General features: G+C 41.8%; 1 protein-coding gene across 3 annotated transcripts in view; it reads right to left on the bottom strand.

Moving 5' to 3' along the window:
- Window positions 1-17,163, bottom strand: part of DNAAF1 (dynein axonemal assembly factor 1) — a 1,332,504-nt gene that overhangs the window by 532,652 nt on the left and 782,689 nt on the right. For all 3 annotated transcript variants that reach the window (XM_044081943.1, XM_044081945.1, XM_044081944.1), the window contains exon 8: window positions 16,554-16,720. In XM_044081943.1, coding sequence (XP_043937878.1) covers window positions 16,554-16,720 — 167 coding nt within the window. The remainder of the gene's footprint in view (window positions 1-16,553; window positions 16,721-17,163) is intronic.

The following is a 17,163-nucleotide window of genomic DNA, read 5'->3' as shown; positions in this document are numbered from 1 at the left end:
AAAAAGGAATCCCAGAAGTACTGGTTCTGCAGGCCACCTCTGCCACAAGGGTGGCATCTTCCATTTGAGTTCTCCCTCTGCCCTTAGGGGAACTATCTCCACATGAGTCTTGAAAAGGACCCCAGGATTTACAAAACCACATTTTCTACCTCCCCTTTGATGCCTAGAGAAAAGTCTTTGAGGTGCAGAAAAACATTTGTCCATGGCAGACAGAGTCTTTCCCTCTTGCTCACATCTGGAGAGAGTGGCCTTTATCTTGGGGCCAAATACAGAAGATCCATCACAGGGAGCAATGATAAATGAAGACTTAAAGGGTTCTACAAAATCATGTAGTCACATCTAGGTATGTCTCCTAATGGCTATGCCTAAAACCACCACCCATGAGGTACCTTCCGCTGCATGGGAGATAAGCCTCGTGAATGCATTATAAAGCAACTGGAAGGTGGACAGTTATGAGGGGGGACTATTCTAATCCTTGGAAGACATGGACACAGAAAGAGATATGGAAAGCTCTCTAATCAAATCTATTTGTAACCTTGTAAAATGTGCCAGGTAATTCAGTAACCAAAGTGCAAATGTCGCTGAAGCATACACATTTTTACCAAATATGTCCAAGGCCCTGGACTCCCTGTTAGGGGGATGGACAGAAGAGCTCTGTTCTACAAGCTCCTTTTTGATAACTGCAGCTACAATCATGGTATCATCAGGGGCTCTCTTACTCCAGTGTGCCTTGTCTTTAGGAGGGGCTAAAAATGTTTCAGGATGTTTAGGGACTAGCTCCACAGTGTCTGTTTTCCTTCTAGGCCTTGCAAGAAAGATCTATGAGTTCATCAGCAGGGGAGTCACCCAAGAAGTAGCTGAGCCAGACCCAAAAGCTTCCAGGAGCACCGATTCCTCCTGGGAAGGGGTATCGGAAGACCAACCCCTTTTTTGCTTTAAGAGTTCAAGAATATCTCCAAATTAGGAGTCTTCAGGTGGAGATCTGGGGGACTCATCCCCTTAATCAGAATCAGCATCCTCAGTGACAGATTCCTGTGCGGAATCTAGGTGTCTCCTTTTACACATTCTGTTCACATTCTGTTCAGAGGGAACTCCACAGTGGGATGGTCTAGGGAAGTATTGGGAGAGATAAGGATGTCCTGAGGGACCGATGGGAGGCTTGATCAGGTTGGTTGTCCCAATGGATGAACGAGGCTCAGGGCAGAGAACCAAAGGGAAGCATAGTTGTCTCATATGAGGAGGGCAGGGATGCCCTATCTGTTAATAAAGAGAGAGTCCTCTCCACAACCTTGAAGGCAGAGTGCCCAAGGTAGACCAAAGTCGACAGCAAAGGATCCAATAATATGCAAACCAATAACTCCTGTAACACACACACACACACACACACTCTCTACCTGAGGAAGGAGTTAGACCCCGAGCTATCCAGCACCACAGCTGAGGTAGAGATGGCTCCAATTGCTTCAGAGTCAAAACTAGCCCCATGGACCTGGCACTGATGTTTCAGCTCTGAGAGTCTTCTGGTTCCTAAAGGCTCGGGGCTGGGTGACTCAAGGAAGTCATAGGAGTTGAAGAGCAGACTGTCTTCAGATCCCATGAAGACACCCCCTAGGGGTCTCAGATCTGAGGGCTCAAAAACAGTGTGATGGATTGGAGAATGCAAAATCAATGGGGAAGTAGTCAAAGGTTGGCTCACAGATCCAGGGGGAGTCAGAGCCAGGAGTACTCCTATCTGGATCTGAGCTCTGAAGGAATTTTCTCATCATCTGATCCATGTCAGCCTTGGATAAACGTCTGGAAGACCCAAGAGAAAATGTGGAGGATGGAGGTCTGGTACGCCTATGGGGGGATCCCTCTAAGAAAGGAGAAAGGAGCCAAGAAGTGACTGGATCTGATAGGAGTGGAGATGATCGGATCCATGGTGATTTAGGTTTAGATGTTATCAAATCCTAGGTGGTCAGATACGACTTTTTAGACAACTTAGCTGGCAGCTTTGAGGAAGAAACTGCTGAGGAGGTATGATATGGTGACCTCTTGCAAGTGTTTTATCTTTCAGAGCTGAGTCTGACTTCCCCCTGTCTGGTTTCTTAGAGCGGGTTTGAGCTCTAGCTGTAGAAGTAGAAGTAGAAGTAGAAGAAGCTTGTTTCTCCAGTCAGTGAGGGCTCTGGAAATGAACTCAGAGCAAATAGAACAATCCACATCCAAATGAGCAGATCCCAAACAATACACATGTTTTCTATGGGCATCTGAGTTTGGGATTTTATGTCCATAGGTGATGCATAATTTTAAATCTGGTAGGCTTGTCAGCCATACTAGAACTAACTCCACAGCAACCAGAATTATAGAACAGGAAAACTACATAAGAGAGTTTTAAAAAATAAATAAATAAATAAAAATAAAGTACCAAAGATGGTACTACTGCTACACAGAAGTACATAGAAACATGGTAGCTAACTGGAAAAAAAATTGCTAGAGGAATTGGTGATAAAGGAACTGAGGTAGGAGCAGTGAAGTAAAATAGGAAGAAGTAAATTTTAAGGCAAACTCATGATTTTAATAACTAAATAACTCTGAAAGCTCAAGAGCAACAGGTTCCACGTCTAAATCTGAATGGTGGCAAACAAGATCTGAGGTATGTTAGGCTGGCAGGGCATTATAGGTAAAGGAATAAGCTTGAGAATTTTTGATCCAAAGATCTGTTAGAAGTGACCAAGTTGGATCTGAGTCTTGGATCCAAATCCATCAGCTGAGGAATGAATGAAATAGACAACATCAGATACAAGGATATATTAGGACATTTAAATGTTTCCCATATGCATGACAGATAGGGGTGCTAAACCACGGGTGTAATTGTTGTCACTCATCCATTCATCTACATTATATATGAACAGAGTAATAGAAATACTTTGCTTTATTTGGAGTGGATGATGGTTCCATAGCAGTGGTAGTCTTTGTGAAACATACCTATCTCTCCAATGTGTTCTTTGTTCTTCTTTTTGTTTTTGCAAAATAGATTAAGATTCCTTGAGAGGATGTTGATGATACCATTAGACTTGCAAAGGTGTAATATGTCTGACAGACTAAGGTCAGCTGAAGCTCTATATTCGGTGAACGTCACGCCTCTAATTAGCCTGTATTATAGTGAGAAAAGGGAGAAGGCTTTGAGATAATCTGCATTGTTTTTATGTTTTATGCCCTTGCATTTTAGTGAAAAAGCATTGTGGTCATTCCAGCTGTGACAAGTGTTTGGACAGGAACATACTGAAAGGAGCATTATACTCAATGATCAGCCTAATGAGTGCCAAGTACAGTGGAACAAGATTACATTAATGGATCATGCCACAATACCTTTAGACATATGCTGTGTGATAAAAAAGGAAATCCTTGCAATGGTGAATATGTGATTATCAAAGGTCAGTTTATTGTCGACATAGGTTCTCAGATCCCTAACTATGGGATCAATTTTCAGGGATACGTTGTCAATGTGATAGTTACAAAAGGAGTCATACTAGACAAAGGATACAATCAAAAAGTTCTTGGTATTTCATTTTAGCTCATGGATTGGCACCAGCTACTTGTTCAAGATCATAGGATCATAGGAGATTATTAGACTAATGGCATAGAGGACCTTACAACTGTAACCAAGTTTTTTCCCTCTTTTCATGGTGTTAGTAATAGACCTGACTCAATGCCTGTTGCCCCATCTGGAAGGGATGCAGGTAGAACCCCAGAAGTGAATTTGTGATTCCCCATCCAATTACCCAGACTGCTGTTGAAGAGCATCAGCGAAGGACTCTCTTTTACTAGGATTGGAAGCTTACTCCAGAGTAGGGGGACCCTCTAGGAGATGAACCTGTCTCTCCAGCAGCTCCTACTAATATCGCTTCTCATGTTGAAGTTTCTAGAGTGAGTGCAGCGAGTGCCATTTGTCTAGCTAATATATAGCAACTCCATCAAGGCAGGGTCCACGGTTACCTTATAGGCTAGGCAGAGGTTGCCCTTGAGTAGTCTCTAAGACACAGAATAGAGTGACAGGGATTTTAGTTCATCAGCATAGGACAGGTGTTGGATACCTTGAATTTTCTTTGTAAGGTACTTCTGTGAACCTCCAGTTGTTGGAGGTGTCTGATGAGGCACATACCAAAGGGTGCATTATATTCTATAATAGGTCTAATAAGGAAGGAGTGCGGTTGTTATAACTTCTTTTTTTTTCTGGAGACAATGCCCTTATTAATGAGATGGGGTATGTAAAAGGCTTTTCTTACCACTGTGGAAACATGCTGGTCAAAGAAGAGGTTGCTGTCAACCTGTGTGCCCAGGTCTCTTACCACTGATTGGGTACTTAGGGTGCTGCTGTCAATGTGATACTTTGCAGGGATGTCTCCTTTTCTGAAGGAAGTGAGGATGCATTTTTTAGCATTTAGCTTGAGACCATGACTCTGGCACCAATCAATGGTTTGAGTAAGACCTTCCTGAAGTGTTGCAATGTCACTGGAGGATTCAGTGATCACACTCAGCTTGCAGTCATCTGCAAGCTTTGTTAGCTACATACCTTTTGTTTTAGTCTTTACTTCCAAAAACTAAATTCCAAACAATAGGGGCCCCAGCACTGAGCCCTGTGGTACTCCACTTATTACTGGTCTGGAGGTGGATGAAGAGTCCCCTATTTTAACTGTGTGTGTTCTGTTGGTGAGCCAGTTAGCAACCCACCTGACTATATACTGATTTACATTCAGTTGGGTAAGTTTATCAATGATGCCTGAGTGGGGAATGGCACTGAAGGCCTTTGCCAGGTCTAAACAGGCAGAATGCACGGTTTTCTCTCATCCAGGGCTTTGATGACTGTTGTGAAGAAATCCACCAAGTTCAGGAGGCATGATCTCCCCTTGACAAAACCAAACTGGGATGGTCTAGCATTTGGAGCTCAATCCTTGTTGATGAGGTCAATGATGATTCTTTCCATGACCTTACATACGAGGCTGATCAGATTTATTGGTCTGCAGTTACCGGGTCAGTAGAGGAGCCCCCTTTGTGGAGGGGATGACAGTGGCAGTTCTCTAATCTGTGGCAATATACCCTGTGCTTAGACTGTGATTAAACAGTGCACTAAGAGGTGCAGCTAGCTCTTCCTTTAAGCAATTTAGGACGCAGCCAGGGATGTTGTCTGGTCCCACACAGGTAATGTTTTTAGCCTTGGAAAGGGCATTCAGGACCTGTTCCTTAGAGATTTCTGGGGGAGGGCATGTAGGAGCTATGTCCTGTTGTATACAGGGCAGTGATAGGGGAGAGAAGTTCTTACCCAACTGATCTGACAGCAGTTTGGCAATATCACCAGGTTCAGTATTTGTTTTGACATTTACAACAAGTTCAGTACAAATCTGGGTATTTCCTTAGAGGTTGCGGATGTAGCCAAAGAATGCCTTGTTGTTACCCTTGGCTAGAGTGGCCAATTTATATTCATAGTCAGCTTTGGATTTTTTCACTAGGTTTCTTATTTGTTTATTTAGCCCATTCAGGGAGTCCTTAGAGATAGGGGACCATCTTCTACTGTTTTTGGACAGCAGTTTTTTTTTTCTCCTGTTGTATAGCCTGTTTATGGCCGATGTCCACCAAACAGGCTTGTTCTTACATGAGGAACTTAATTTTATCCTATTGGGTACAGCTGAATAGATGCAGCTGTGGAGGTGTTTATAGAAGGTGCTGGTATAAACCTTGGCATAAATATACTAGTCTTCAGTAGGTGTAGGGGCTATGAAGCTAGTAATATGCAAGCAATAATGCCCTCCAAGGTGTGTGTTAATGTGTGATTAACACCTGCCCAGGGGTGTGATTAACACCTGCCCAGGGGTGTTATGAGGCCCGCCGCTGCAAAAGGAGGGCCTTTACACTCCTGGAAGGGCATTAATTACACATTAATACACACCCTGGAGGGCATTATTGTGCTTAGAGAATGGGCTCTCTGTAAAATTGTTGTGTTTTACTTGCTTATTTATTTTTTAAGTACTATTTTTTATATATTTTTAATATAAAATAGTTCTTCCACCTACTGTTTCAAACTTGCTGTAATATATGTTAATGGTGTTGGAGAAAGGATTTTACATCAAACATACATAAAAAATAATACAGTGCTTAAAAAAATAATAAGCAAGTGAAACACAACAACTTTACATACAGCCCATTCTCTCTCCCATATGCACATACGCAGTCTCTTCTGCTTTCACACACATACGTATACACACAGACTCCTCTGTTTTTATACATACATTCACTCACACAAGATCAAGCTCATCCTATTTCTCAATCTCTCACAGTCTCCAGCCAGACCTCCCAACCATACCGAATTACTCGGTATTTACCGAGTTTTGGGGTCCAAATGAAGGGGTGCCACGATTCTCGATTGGCACCCCTTCATTTCCGATTTTTTTGCTTCATTTGTTTAATTTTTTAAAAATTCACGCTGTCGGAGCTGACGTCATCACGTGCGCGATGACGTCAGCGCCATCAGGGCTACCAGCCAGTCGGAATTGAGCTCAAGGAGCTCACGTCATTATTTCCGGCTGGCTGTGAGCGGGAAGGAATACAGCAGCACCGACTCCCGAGTAGGCAGGCAAGCCAGGCAGTAACACGCTATCTGACATTGCCATTTTCTACCTTCCAAATAATCATTTTGTGTGACGTTCAGGATCAGGACATATTCTCTGAACTTTTGGATGGGGGGTAAGCAAAATACTAGTCTGCAGCCCAGTCCCGGGGTCCATTTGCAGGTGTATCAACAGATGATAGTGCTGTTCCTACTGCTCCTTCTCATTTTGGGCACTACGCTACCAGACAGGTGGTCCTATGGGTTTGCGTAGCCGGTCTGTGAGCTCTGTGACAGGTATGGGATAGATTCAAGATTCCTTCGGGCAAATCAATTAATTTCACCATTCTCTTCTAATTCATTTATTTATTTATTCACTGCTTATTTATGAATGTTATGCTGAAGCTCTGACAGTTGTTTTTACGGTTGCTTGAAACAGATTTGTATAGATATTCAGACTCAAACTCATACAGCATGAGTATTTCTATACATATGTTTATGTATTTATAACATGTTTACATGCCGCTTTATAATACTGGCAATGTTTTATGTTCACATATGCTAGCATATATTTGTATATTGAATTTTAATGACTCTGCATTACAGCTTTTTATATTCGTTAATATTTATGGTTATCTATACTCAAATCTATAGTCAGTTTTATATTTATTGATTCACACACACTGAACTTATACTATTTAGTCAACCATGTGCTCCGAACTCGTTTTTGATGTATATAATGTTAACCTATACAAGTTTGGGTATGCTTTTTAAGTTAATTGCTTCTTAACTCAACTGCGTTTTTACATTGTTTATATGCACAAGCACTTTATTTACTGAAGTAAAAGAAGGTTGCTCGTTTTATTTGAAGAGGCTTCAACAAACATATTTTTATATATTTATATTTGCTCCAAAGTTTTATACTGTATGACGGTTGTTTTTATCACAACGTTTCCTTCTTCACATGACAGTTATAATAGTGTTTCACATTGGCATGAGACACATTCTTTTGTTGGCTCAGAGATACATCTCCACATGATTTATATATATAATGTATGGTTCTCCATCGGATAGTATGCAGTCAGTGATAGTAATTTGTCAGCGTTGGTATCCTACATATGATCGCGAGTCCTAGTAGCTGTTTTATCCCATAGTCAAGGTGTTTGACTTCATATATTAGCCTTTGGACTAAATTATATTTAGTTTCGTTTCGAACTACATTGAATGTATAGTTCTTAACACAATCACAGTTAGGAGCTTCTTAGGGTATTTTTTAAGATGGTTTATGTCATTTTTTTATGATGGTTTATGTCATGTTTTTTATGCAAACTTTTTATACAAACCAGTTGAGCAGAATATATAGTGTTGCTCTATTCGATGTTTAAAGCTGCTCCTGTTGCAATGGTTTTAAATTGTTTTAAATCGCTTCATTTGATTGATTGTTTGATTGGTTGATTGATTAAGTGCACTGTTTAATTAAAGAGAATTCACTCAGCGTGTATATATAAGCACAGCATAGTAGAATATTTGTGTTAAGGATCTGAAGAAGCGTGTTTGATACACGTGAAAGCGCTTGTCCGAAATAAATTATTCCACTTATTGTGGTGGTCAGACTCCAGTTTGTTACTTCATTCATCTTGCCTCCATATTTCCTTTGGAGCAGACCTTTGGGTAACAGCGACTTTGTGTTTTTACTAGCTGTTCCTACTGCCCCTTCTCATTTTGGGCACTACGCTACCAGACAGGTGGTCCTATGGGTTTGCGTAGCCGGTCTGTGAGCTCTGTGACAGGTATGGGATAGATTCAACAGTTGGTGTACCATTTGGATTGTATCCGGGCCAGGGGACCAGTGATCCAGAGCGAGGAGATGGTGGCTCGGCAGCAGACTCTACCTCCAGTCATGGAAACAGTTTTCAGGAAACGGGAGGTAGCCAGCATACGGATGGGGTTTTGTACCTGGGGTCAAGAGGATCTCTAGCTGATGCCTTACCTCTTCATATTGCTCCAAGGTGGTTCAGTGCTCATAGTGGTGAGTGAAGTAGATTCACAGTGCTATAAAATGTGTTGCTTTTTTCATTTTGTGTTTTAGTTGTACAAGCCCTGGGAATCTGTCTGTCTGAGTTTGTGCAGTTTTATTGTGACACATGATATGCAGAATTCTTTCTCTTTACATATATTGGTGGTGTACCTGTTTATTTTTGGAATTTTGGGGAAGAAAACTGAAGACTTTATCAATCTGATGAAGCAACTGTTGCATTTATTTGGGAATGAAAGCTAAAGCATTCCAGCATTTGGTTTAAAATTGGTGTCTGTTTTATTCACATTTGTACTGTATCTCACATATGATCATGCTATCGTTTGTGTTTCACTGTTCCTTTACCTGTTATTTAATCTGCTTTTGCATTAACATGTTAGCAGAACCACCCAAGTTGCTGCTGTTTATTTTTATTAAGTAGATGTGTGAGAGACTTTTATTTCAGAAACTCTGAAAAACCTGTTAGCTCACATTGTAACTTTTAATTATTGTCTCACTTTACTTTCTCCATGATTTATAAGTTTAACTATTTATTCATTCATTCCTTCCTTCATTCAGTTTAGCCCAGCTCAAGGCATGCCGATTTTCATATTTGAAGCAGAAAAGTTTCCAGAAAGAGAATATAGTACAGTAGCTGAAAATAATAGACTTATGAGTGCAAAATGTACCCTGTTACATTGAAACAGACATGTCATGGGGTTTAAGGTTTGGTGTGCGAAAGGTGACTTATCTTTAGTGATTGAGCTACACACTTTTGTAAATTATTTGCTACATTTGTCTGGCTGGACAGTGAATTAGTGTTTAAATTACCAGCAGATAATTCATTTGCTGCTTGTCCACATGCCAGGCAATTGTGTTCTTGTTTGTAGTAGCTTTCCTCAGTCTTTGCAGAACTTTTGTTGCATTCGTTTTGTAGGGAACCCAGCATTTGCTGAGTAAAGCAGTATGCATACATTTAGTGTTTATGGTAAATGAGGCGAAATAGCCAGGTAATGGGACATTGATATGGCAGTGGTAGAGTCCCCTGCAGCCATATTATGGCTGCAGGGGGACTCTGGTACCATATTTTGGTTGTCTGTTCATCAGTTTGCGTTTTGAAAGTTGGTGTCCCACAATTCTATTGGAGTGGGTGGGGTTACATAATTACATATGCAAATCAGATGTTAATCCGCTTACAGATTTGTACCTATTTTTCATGGGCCTTGTCCAGATTTTTGATGTTTCCAGGTTGAGAGGTATGTCTCCAGCTGCTTTCATACACACATTCAGTCTCACTCTCTCTCAATCTCTCTCATACGCAGTCTCCTCTGATTAATACATGCATTCACTCACACATCACTCTTGTTTTCTCTCTCTCGATCTGTCTCTCTCTCTCACACAAAGACACAGACACACACACACACACAGCCAGACACACACACACACACACACACACACACACACACACACACAGTCTCTCTGCTTTCATGCATGAATTTACACACACATGCAGACAGAAACATAAACACACACTTGTCTGTTTTGCTCTTCAATCGTACTCTCATACATACTTTATTTAAATTTTTTCTTTTTTTTTATTTTACACTCGTTAAACAGCAAAAATGTTGCTTAGCAAGTGTAAAATAACAGGTCACTCGTGCTCACTTTCACTGACATGCACACATACACAGCAGAGCTGCTTCCGAGTGCATTTTTAGGTTAAGACTCCTAGCGTTTAGCAGCATAACCCTGATACTGGTTTTTGAGCAAAATTTTACATTGGAAATGATCTGAGGCAGTAAGGTTGAGTTCAAGAAATTATGGATGGGGAGGGGTCAGAGCCCTGGAATTGAAGAGTTTCAGGTTTGGTGCTGAGGTTGGTCCCAGTCAGATCTGGCAAGCCATGTAGTTGAATTGAATAAAAGTAGACAGCATTGGATCAAAGGCTATAGGTATAAACTATGTACCCACACATTACCCAAATTTATGTGGACATAATAAAACGAATAAGAGTATGAATTAAAAAGGATATGTGGAGAGAAACTAAACAAAAGAATGCAAAAACTGAGAAACTGGAAGCTCTTGTTTATGGATATGGCTAGCAAGATACAAGCAATGAAAATGTTTTAAGTCCCTTTAGTTTTATATACAGGTCAGGCATATTTTATCAAACAGAGGAGAAATTGTAGACAATAATTAAAAAGAGTTATGTACTTACCATAACTTGAAATTTGTGCTATCCAGTGTCATTATTTATCATGGATGGATCTTGAATTTGACATCGAATCCGAGCTGGCAACTGAAGGACAGATCCAGAGCTCAAGCTCCTCCCCTTCCCATAATTCCTAGCTGACTTACCACCCTCAGATTGAGTTTCCTGGACAGAGAAAAAGCAATCTAAACAGCCTATAATACTAAAAACTCCTCAAGAGAAGACATCCCTTCACATCTACCAGATCTCCAGAAGGGAGGGGGAAGGAAGGTAGGAATGTGATGAATAATGACACTGGCTAGCACTGATTCCAAGTTATGGTAAGTACATAACTCTTTATCTGATGCTATCTGTGGCATTATTCATTACGGTTGGGTCAGAGTCCCCAGCTATTATGAACCCTGGGATGCCTCAGGGAAAGATATGCCAGAGCACAGAGGAACCAAAGGAAGCCCTGTTCTTAGACACCAAATCCAACTTATAGTATGTAACAAAGGTGTGGGGATTAGACCATGTAGCAGCAGCACAAATCTCATCCCATGAAAGCTTAGCCAAGAAGGCAGAGGACGTAACCACCAACCTAATGGAGTGTGCTTTAATTGATCTGGAAAGTTCCATGTGCCTGCTATTGTAAATATAGAAAATACAGCTGGCGATTCAATGGGAAATTGACACCTAGATAACTGTCAGACCTTTACTGGACTGAGAGAAGGCTACAAAGAGCTGATCTGACTTCCAAAATTCTTCAGTCTTCTTAAGATAAAAGCCTGTCTATGGACATCCAAACAATGTAATGTATACTCCCCTTTATTAGAGTAATTAGGGAAGAAAACAGGAAGCTGAACACAGTGGTTAAGATTGGCCTCCAAAGCTATCTTTGGAATGAATGAAGGATTAGTCCTGAGAAACACCCTATCCTTGTGGAAGACCATAAAAGGGGGCTTAATGCTGTGAGCCTGCAACTTGGAAATGCTCTTAGCAGAAGTAATAGCCACCAAGAAGGCTGTCTTCCAGGACAGGAATTTAAGATCACAAGATGCTGCAGGCTCAAAAAAGCGAGAGTAAGTTCCAGGCCCTTGTCCTGCTGGGACCTTTTGGATGACTCATTTTAGAAAAAGGTCTTTGACCTCGAGATGGGCCAACTCCCATTGGTAGGGTCGAACATCTGAGAGAGATTTTTGAATTGGAGGGGGCTGAAAAAAGGGTATGAAGTAACCTCTGGAAATAATCTTTAGCACCCACTGATCTGAGGTGATATTTGTCCAGGCTAGTGGGTGGAGGGAGAGTCGTCCCCTGGCTGCCTCCAGGGCAGTACGGCTGGGCAGCACCTCAGGAGCACTGATTGTGCTTCCTCGAGAAGGGTTCCCGGGAACCCTGGTTTTGCGAACCCCCTCTGCCTCTGGGGGGGGGGGTGTCTGCCACTGAATCCCCTACCCCAGCCAGTAGAAGAGGATTCCTGTGAAGCATCCTGGATGGAAGACCAAGTCCTGTGGGACCAAAGTTTCTTACTACCACTCTGATTCTTGGAAAAGGATCATTGGGGGTAAAGAACTTGACCCCCACAGTGAACAGAGTCTTGAGTCTTCCCCTCCTGCTCACTGCGGGTCAATGTCACTTTGATGGAGAGACCGAACAAAGTTGACCCACTGAAAGGGGTGTTAGTGAAAGACACCTTAAAAGGTTCTGCAAACCCACCCATTGGAGATCAACTTCATCAAAGCATTAACCAGGGAAGTTAGAGTGGATTGCTTTAAAGGGACCACTTTGAGACTCTCTGGATGCAGCAACTCTGAAAGGGAAGCGGTGAGTTCTGACACCAAATCCCTTTGAATCCCGGTAAAGTACGCCATGTAATTGGTTGCTCTCAGTCCGAATGTAGTTCAGGCAAACACATGCTTTCCAAAGCGGTCAATCACCCAAGACTCCCTGTTCAGGGATGGACCATGGAGCTCTGTTCAGCAAACTCCTTCTTAGTAGCTCCTGCCACCACAATGGCATCAATGGAGATGCCCTTACACCAAAAAGTCTTGGAGGGGGACAAAGAAATTTATCAGTCTTTTTGGGGACTGGTTCCGCTGTGTCTGGCTCCTTGCATTCCCTGTCGGTGATGAGTTCCATGAGCTCTTCAGCAGGGGGAACACCCAGGTAGAAGACTGGCCTGTCCCAAAGGTCTTCAGGAACATGGATTCCTCTGAAGATGGGCTGGGGGAAGACCAACCACCTCTTTATTTTGAGAATTTACAGGATGTCCCCAAAGGACATTTCCTCAGATGGAAGTCTATGGGACCAGTCTCTCTCCTCGAAATCCATGTCCTCAGTGAGGGACTTTCTAGGGGAGTCCAAGTACCTCATCTTGCATGTCCTCTTCTGAGGAGGCTCCTACATGGTGGGCTCTGGGGAGGACTGAAAAGAGGCAAGGACCCTGAGCAGGCTAATGCCCGTCTGAAGGTGCTCACTGGAGGGCTGACCTTGGAAGGATGATGAGGGCTCAACACCCAAAGTTGAGAGGGGCTGAGGAGGGCCTAGAGATGAAGGAGATGTAACTGTCCAGCTGGAGAACATCTTCTCTACTGCCCAAAAGGCCAATGGACTGGAAAAGCCCCCCTCGCCTCTCCTATGGCCACAGCCACCCGGGAAGGAAGGAGGAGAAACGCTGAGGCAGTAAAGATGTCTCAAGACGATATTGGCCCTGAGCTGTCCAGAGCAGAGGCCCCCAAATGGAGGGAATGGTCCAAAAACTCTGAGCCCGTCCCCACCCCAGGAACCAGCACAGATCTCATAGGGCTGAGGAGCAGCCAGTTCTGAGGGCAGAGGAACAGAGCCTGCCAAGGACCCTGACAATGTTGGAAAGGAAGGGATACCTGACATCACTGGCCTCTCACTGGGAATGCTCTGATCCTGATGATCCAAACCCAGATGGGTCGGTTGAGGAGAGTGAAGTCCCATGGATGGAGAAGATCCCCTGGGCAACTGAGCTGGGGATGGTAACAAGCCTAACTCAATTTGGGCCTTGAGAAAACTCATCATCCCATACATATCAGTGGGAAGCAAACTTCTGGAGGACCTGGAAGATACAGAAGAATGTCCCGACCTTGCTAGAGAACCTGTCAATATTAGTCAGTCTCAGTAGGGAGACCGACTCCTATGCCTCAGGTCCAAGCTCTTAGACCTCGACGGGGAACTGTCAGTGACTATCATATCTGATATAACCATCGGATCTGAAGTCCTAGATGGCTCTGATGGTTTAGTCTGGGCTGTAGACAGATCCAACAGATGGGTCAGATCCGAAGACGGTTTGCACTGAGTTGGATCCGAGGGCGTCCGAGGCTTCAAGGCCTCGGATCTGACAGAATGATCAAGGCTCTCAAGGCAGAAGAGCCCAGATCCAAAGCCAAAGAGACTAGGCTTGGATCCTGGGATCCGAGATCCTCAGATTTTTTTGAAGGGGAATCTTTTGAGGAGGAAGAAGAGATCTTCCTTTTAGGATCAGCAGGAGTCATAGAAGGGGAACCGGAGGCTAGAGGACCCCCCTTCACAAGTCCCTTCAACAGCAGCTTATTCTTGAGAGCCATGAGAGCCCTGGGGTTGAATGCATCCCAAATGTCACATTCAACCTCCAGGTGACTCTCTCCTAGGCAATAAACAAACTCCTCATGCGAGTCGGAATGGGGCATTTTTGACTGTACGAGGAGCATCTTTTAAAGCCAGGAGGCTTGTTGGGCATCTTAACAGACAGTCTTACACACACACACAAACACACACACATGCAAACAGCACCCACACACTCTACAGGAAAAGGGAAGGTACAAAAGGCCTAAGAAAAAGGACTACCTTGCTAAAGGAGAGACAGCGAAGGAAAAACCCTTAACTAGAAAGACTAACAAAATGACGCAGGTAAAAAGGTAGGAACCATGGAAAAAACTTAGAAAAACTACAGGGAGGGGAAGAAATCTAAACTAACTAATCTAAAGAAGATAGGGGTATAGAGCCCACTAAGGCTATAAGACAGAAAAGAAAAGACCCCAAAAGAAAAAGTTATAACTTATCTGTAGAAAGTTGCTTGAGTTGCAGGATACACATCCTAGTGTTTCCATGGCAAATGAGATCTGGGGGTGGTAGGTCAGCAAGGGATTTTGGGAAGGGGAGGAGCTTGAGTTCTGGATCTGTCCTTCAGTTGCTGGCTCAGATTTGAGGTCGGATCCAGGACTCATCCGTGATGAATAATGACATGGACTGCATCAGATTAAAGAGTTGAAGGAATTTATCTGGGAGGGGAAGTGGGCAAGGGTCAAGTGGGATAAGTTGATCCTTCCAATAGAACACGGTGCTTTAAGACTACCTGATTTGGAGGAATATTTAATAACTACACAGTTAAGGCTCATATACATAACACAAGCAGAAAGTTATATTTCAAAGTAGAAAGTGATGATGAAGTTGGGGGAAATTCAAGAAGGAAGAAGAGAGTGGGATTTTGGAAACAGATCCTTATAATATTCTGTATGGCTGTTGTTATTCATAAAGTAGCAGAAAGTATTCCAAGAACCAAGCCAACATGAGAACAAAGAAAGAAGATTTTGCCAGTAGGGATTACTGTAATTAGGGGTACACAGAATAGCCTAGAGGGGCCTGGAATTTACTGGAGAAAACTAGCAAAGGTACTGGGAGGCAATAGAACAGAAAAGGTAATAGAATGAGAAGAGGCCAAGAAGACATTTGGACTGCAAGCTAGAGACTGCCATAATTCATAGGTTAGGTTCATAGGCCACCCCCATCACGGATTTATATCAAAGTATAGGTAAACAGGAAGTGCTACGGATATCCTAAATGAAAGACCTACTCTAGTAGGGTTTTTAATTGAATCTAGAACAGAAGCTGCTATAAGAAAGAGATAGTAAAGCATATAAAATACTGCACAATAACTATAGGAATCAATCAGAGGAACTTAGAAAAGACTGAGAAGGGAGATTAGATAAGCAATTCAGAAGGAAATAAGAGGACATATGTATGGCTCAAGTACTTCAGAAGGAAATAACAAGAGGATATATGTATAGCTGCAAAGTATGTAATAAAGTCTAGAAGATGTAGGATTGTTGCTTGGAAGTGTTTGGATAGGTATTTTTATACCCAAGACAGACTTCAAAGACGTTTTTCTCAGAGAGATGGCAAATGTTGGTGTTGTGATGGAAAACAAAGATGTAAATGGAAACATATGCTTTTGCACTATAACAAGTAGGCAGACTTCAAAAATTCCCTACAGAGTACAATGTCAGAAATATTGGTTGAGCAAATGGGTGTAACTACGAAAATTATCTTTGATCTGGTATAGAGGATCTGAATTGTTTAGACCTACTAAGGCCTTGTTAAGTTTAATTCTGGTTGTTGCCAAAAAAGCAATTACTAGAACATGGAAATCAAAGCCTAAACCAAATGTATTTGAAGTACTGAATATTGCAACATAGATAAAATAATTGGAATTGGGATCTTTGAAAAGAGTCAGTGCAAACTACATAGAAAAAAATAAAAATTGTGGGAGCAATGCATACAGAATGTTTTAGAGTATGTGTGAGATTAAGGGAAGGTAGGAATTGAACAATTTATGTAATGTTAGATTGATAATAGTTATACAAAAACATATTTGATGCATAATATTTGCAACTAGGAACATGTTAATATTGGTTATTTTCTTTTATATAAATGTATGTTTGACTATCTCTTGAGTGGTAATTCAATAAAGGTGTTAAAAAACTAACTTGTGTCTCCAGATTCCATCTGACATTTCTTCTCTTCTGCTTTTCTTCTGATTTCTGCTAGTGCATCAATGCTATCCTGAATTTTCCTTCTTTCTTTTGTTTCCCATTTTTCTCTTTCTTCTCTTTCAGCTTCAATGCCACCCTTTGTCCAAGCCTCAGTGCATGCTCTTTTAAAAAGGAAGTACAAAATATACAACATTACAAAGAAAAAATAACTTGTACAAGATACATAAACACATACTGATATCAAATATTTCTCTGCATAGTTTATCTGTCTGACAGAAAAGATCACTATCAGAATTATCATAAAAACATTTTCTCCAGGATCAGATATAGTTACTAAATTCACGAGTCTATGCCAAAACATGTGTACTAAAAATCTACAGACAAACTTCTGAAAACTGTTAAAAGTATTTCTGAAATGCCCACAATGCTCAACTATGCAAAAAGTAAAAGCAGCAGCATTCTGAAAGAGATAATGCTTTCCAGTAAGAAAGAAATATAACCAAAAATCTACTTTCAGAAAAAAAATCCTACATCTTCACAGCTTAAGAGCAAATTATAGAGATCAGTGTATGCATACATTATACTATATATATATATATATATT

This window comes from Protopterus annectens, chromosome 8.part1 (genome assembly GCF_019279795.1).
Source record: "Protopterus annectens isolate FY-2018-M chromosome 8.part1, PAN1.0, whole genome shotgun sequence".
NCBI classification, from domain to species: Eukaryota; Metazoa; Chordata; order Ceratodontiformes; family Protopteridae; genus Protopterus; species Protopterus annectens.
This window is presented reverse-complemented; position numbering and strand designations above follow the sequence as displayed.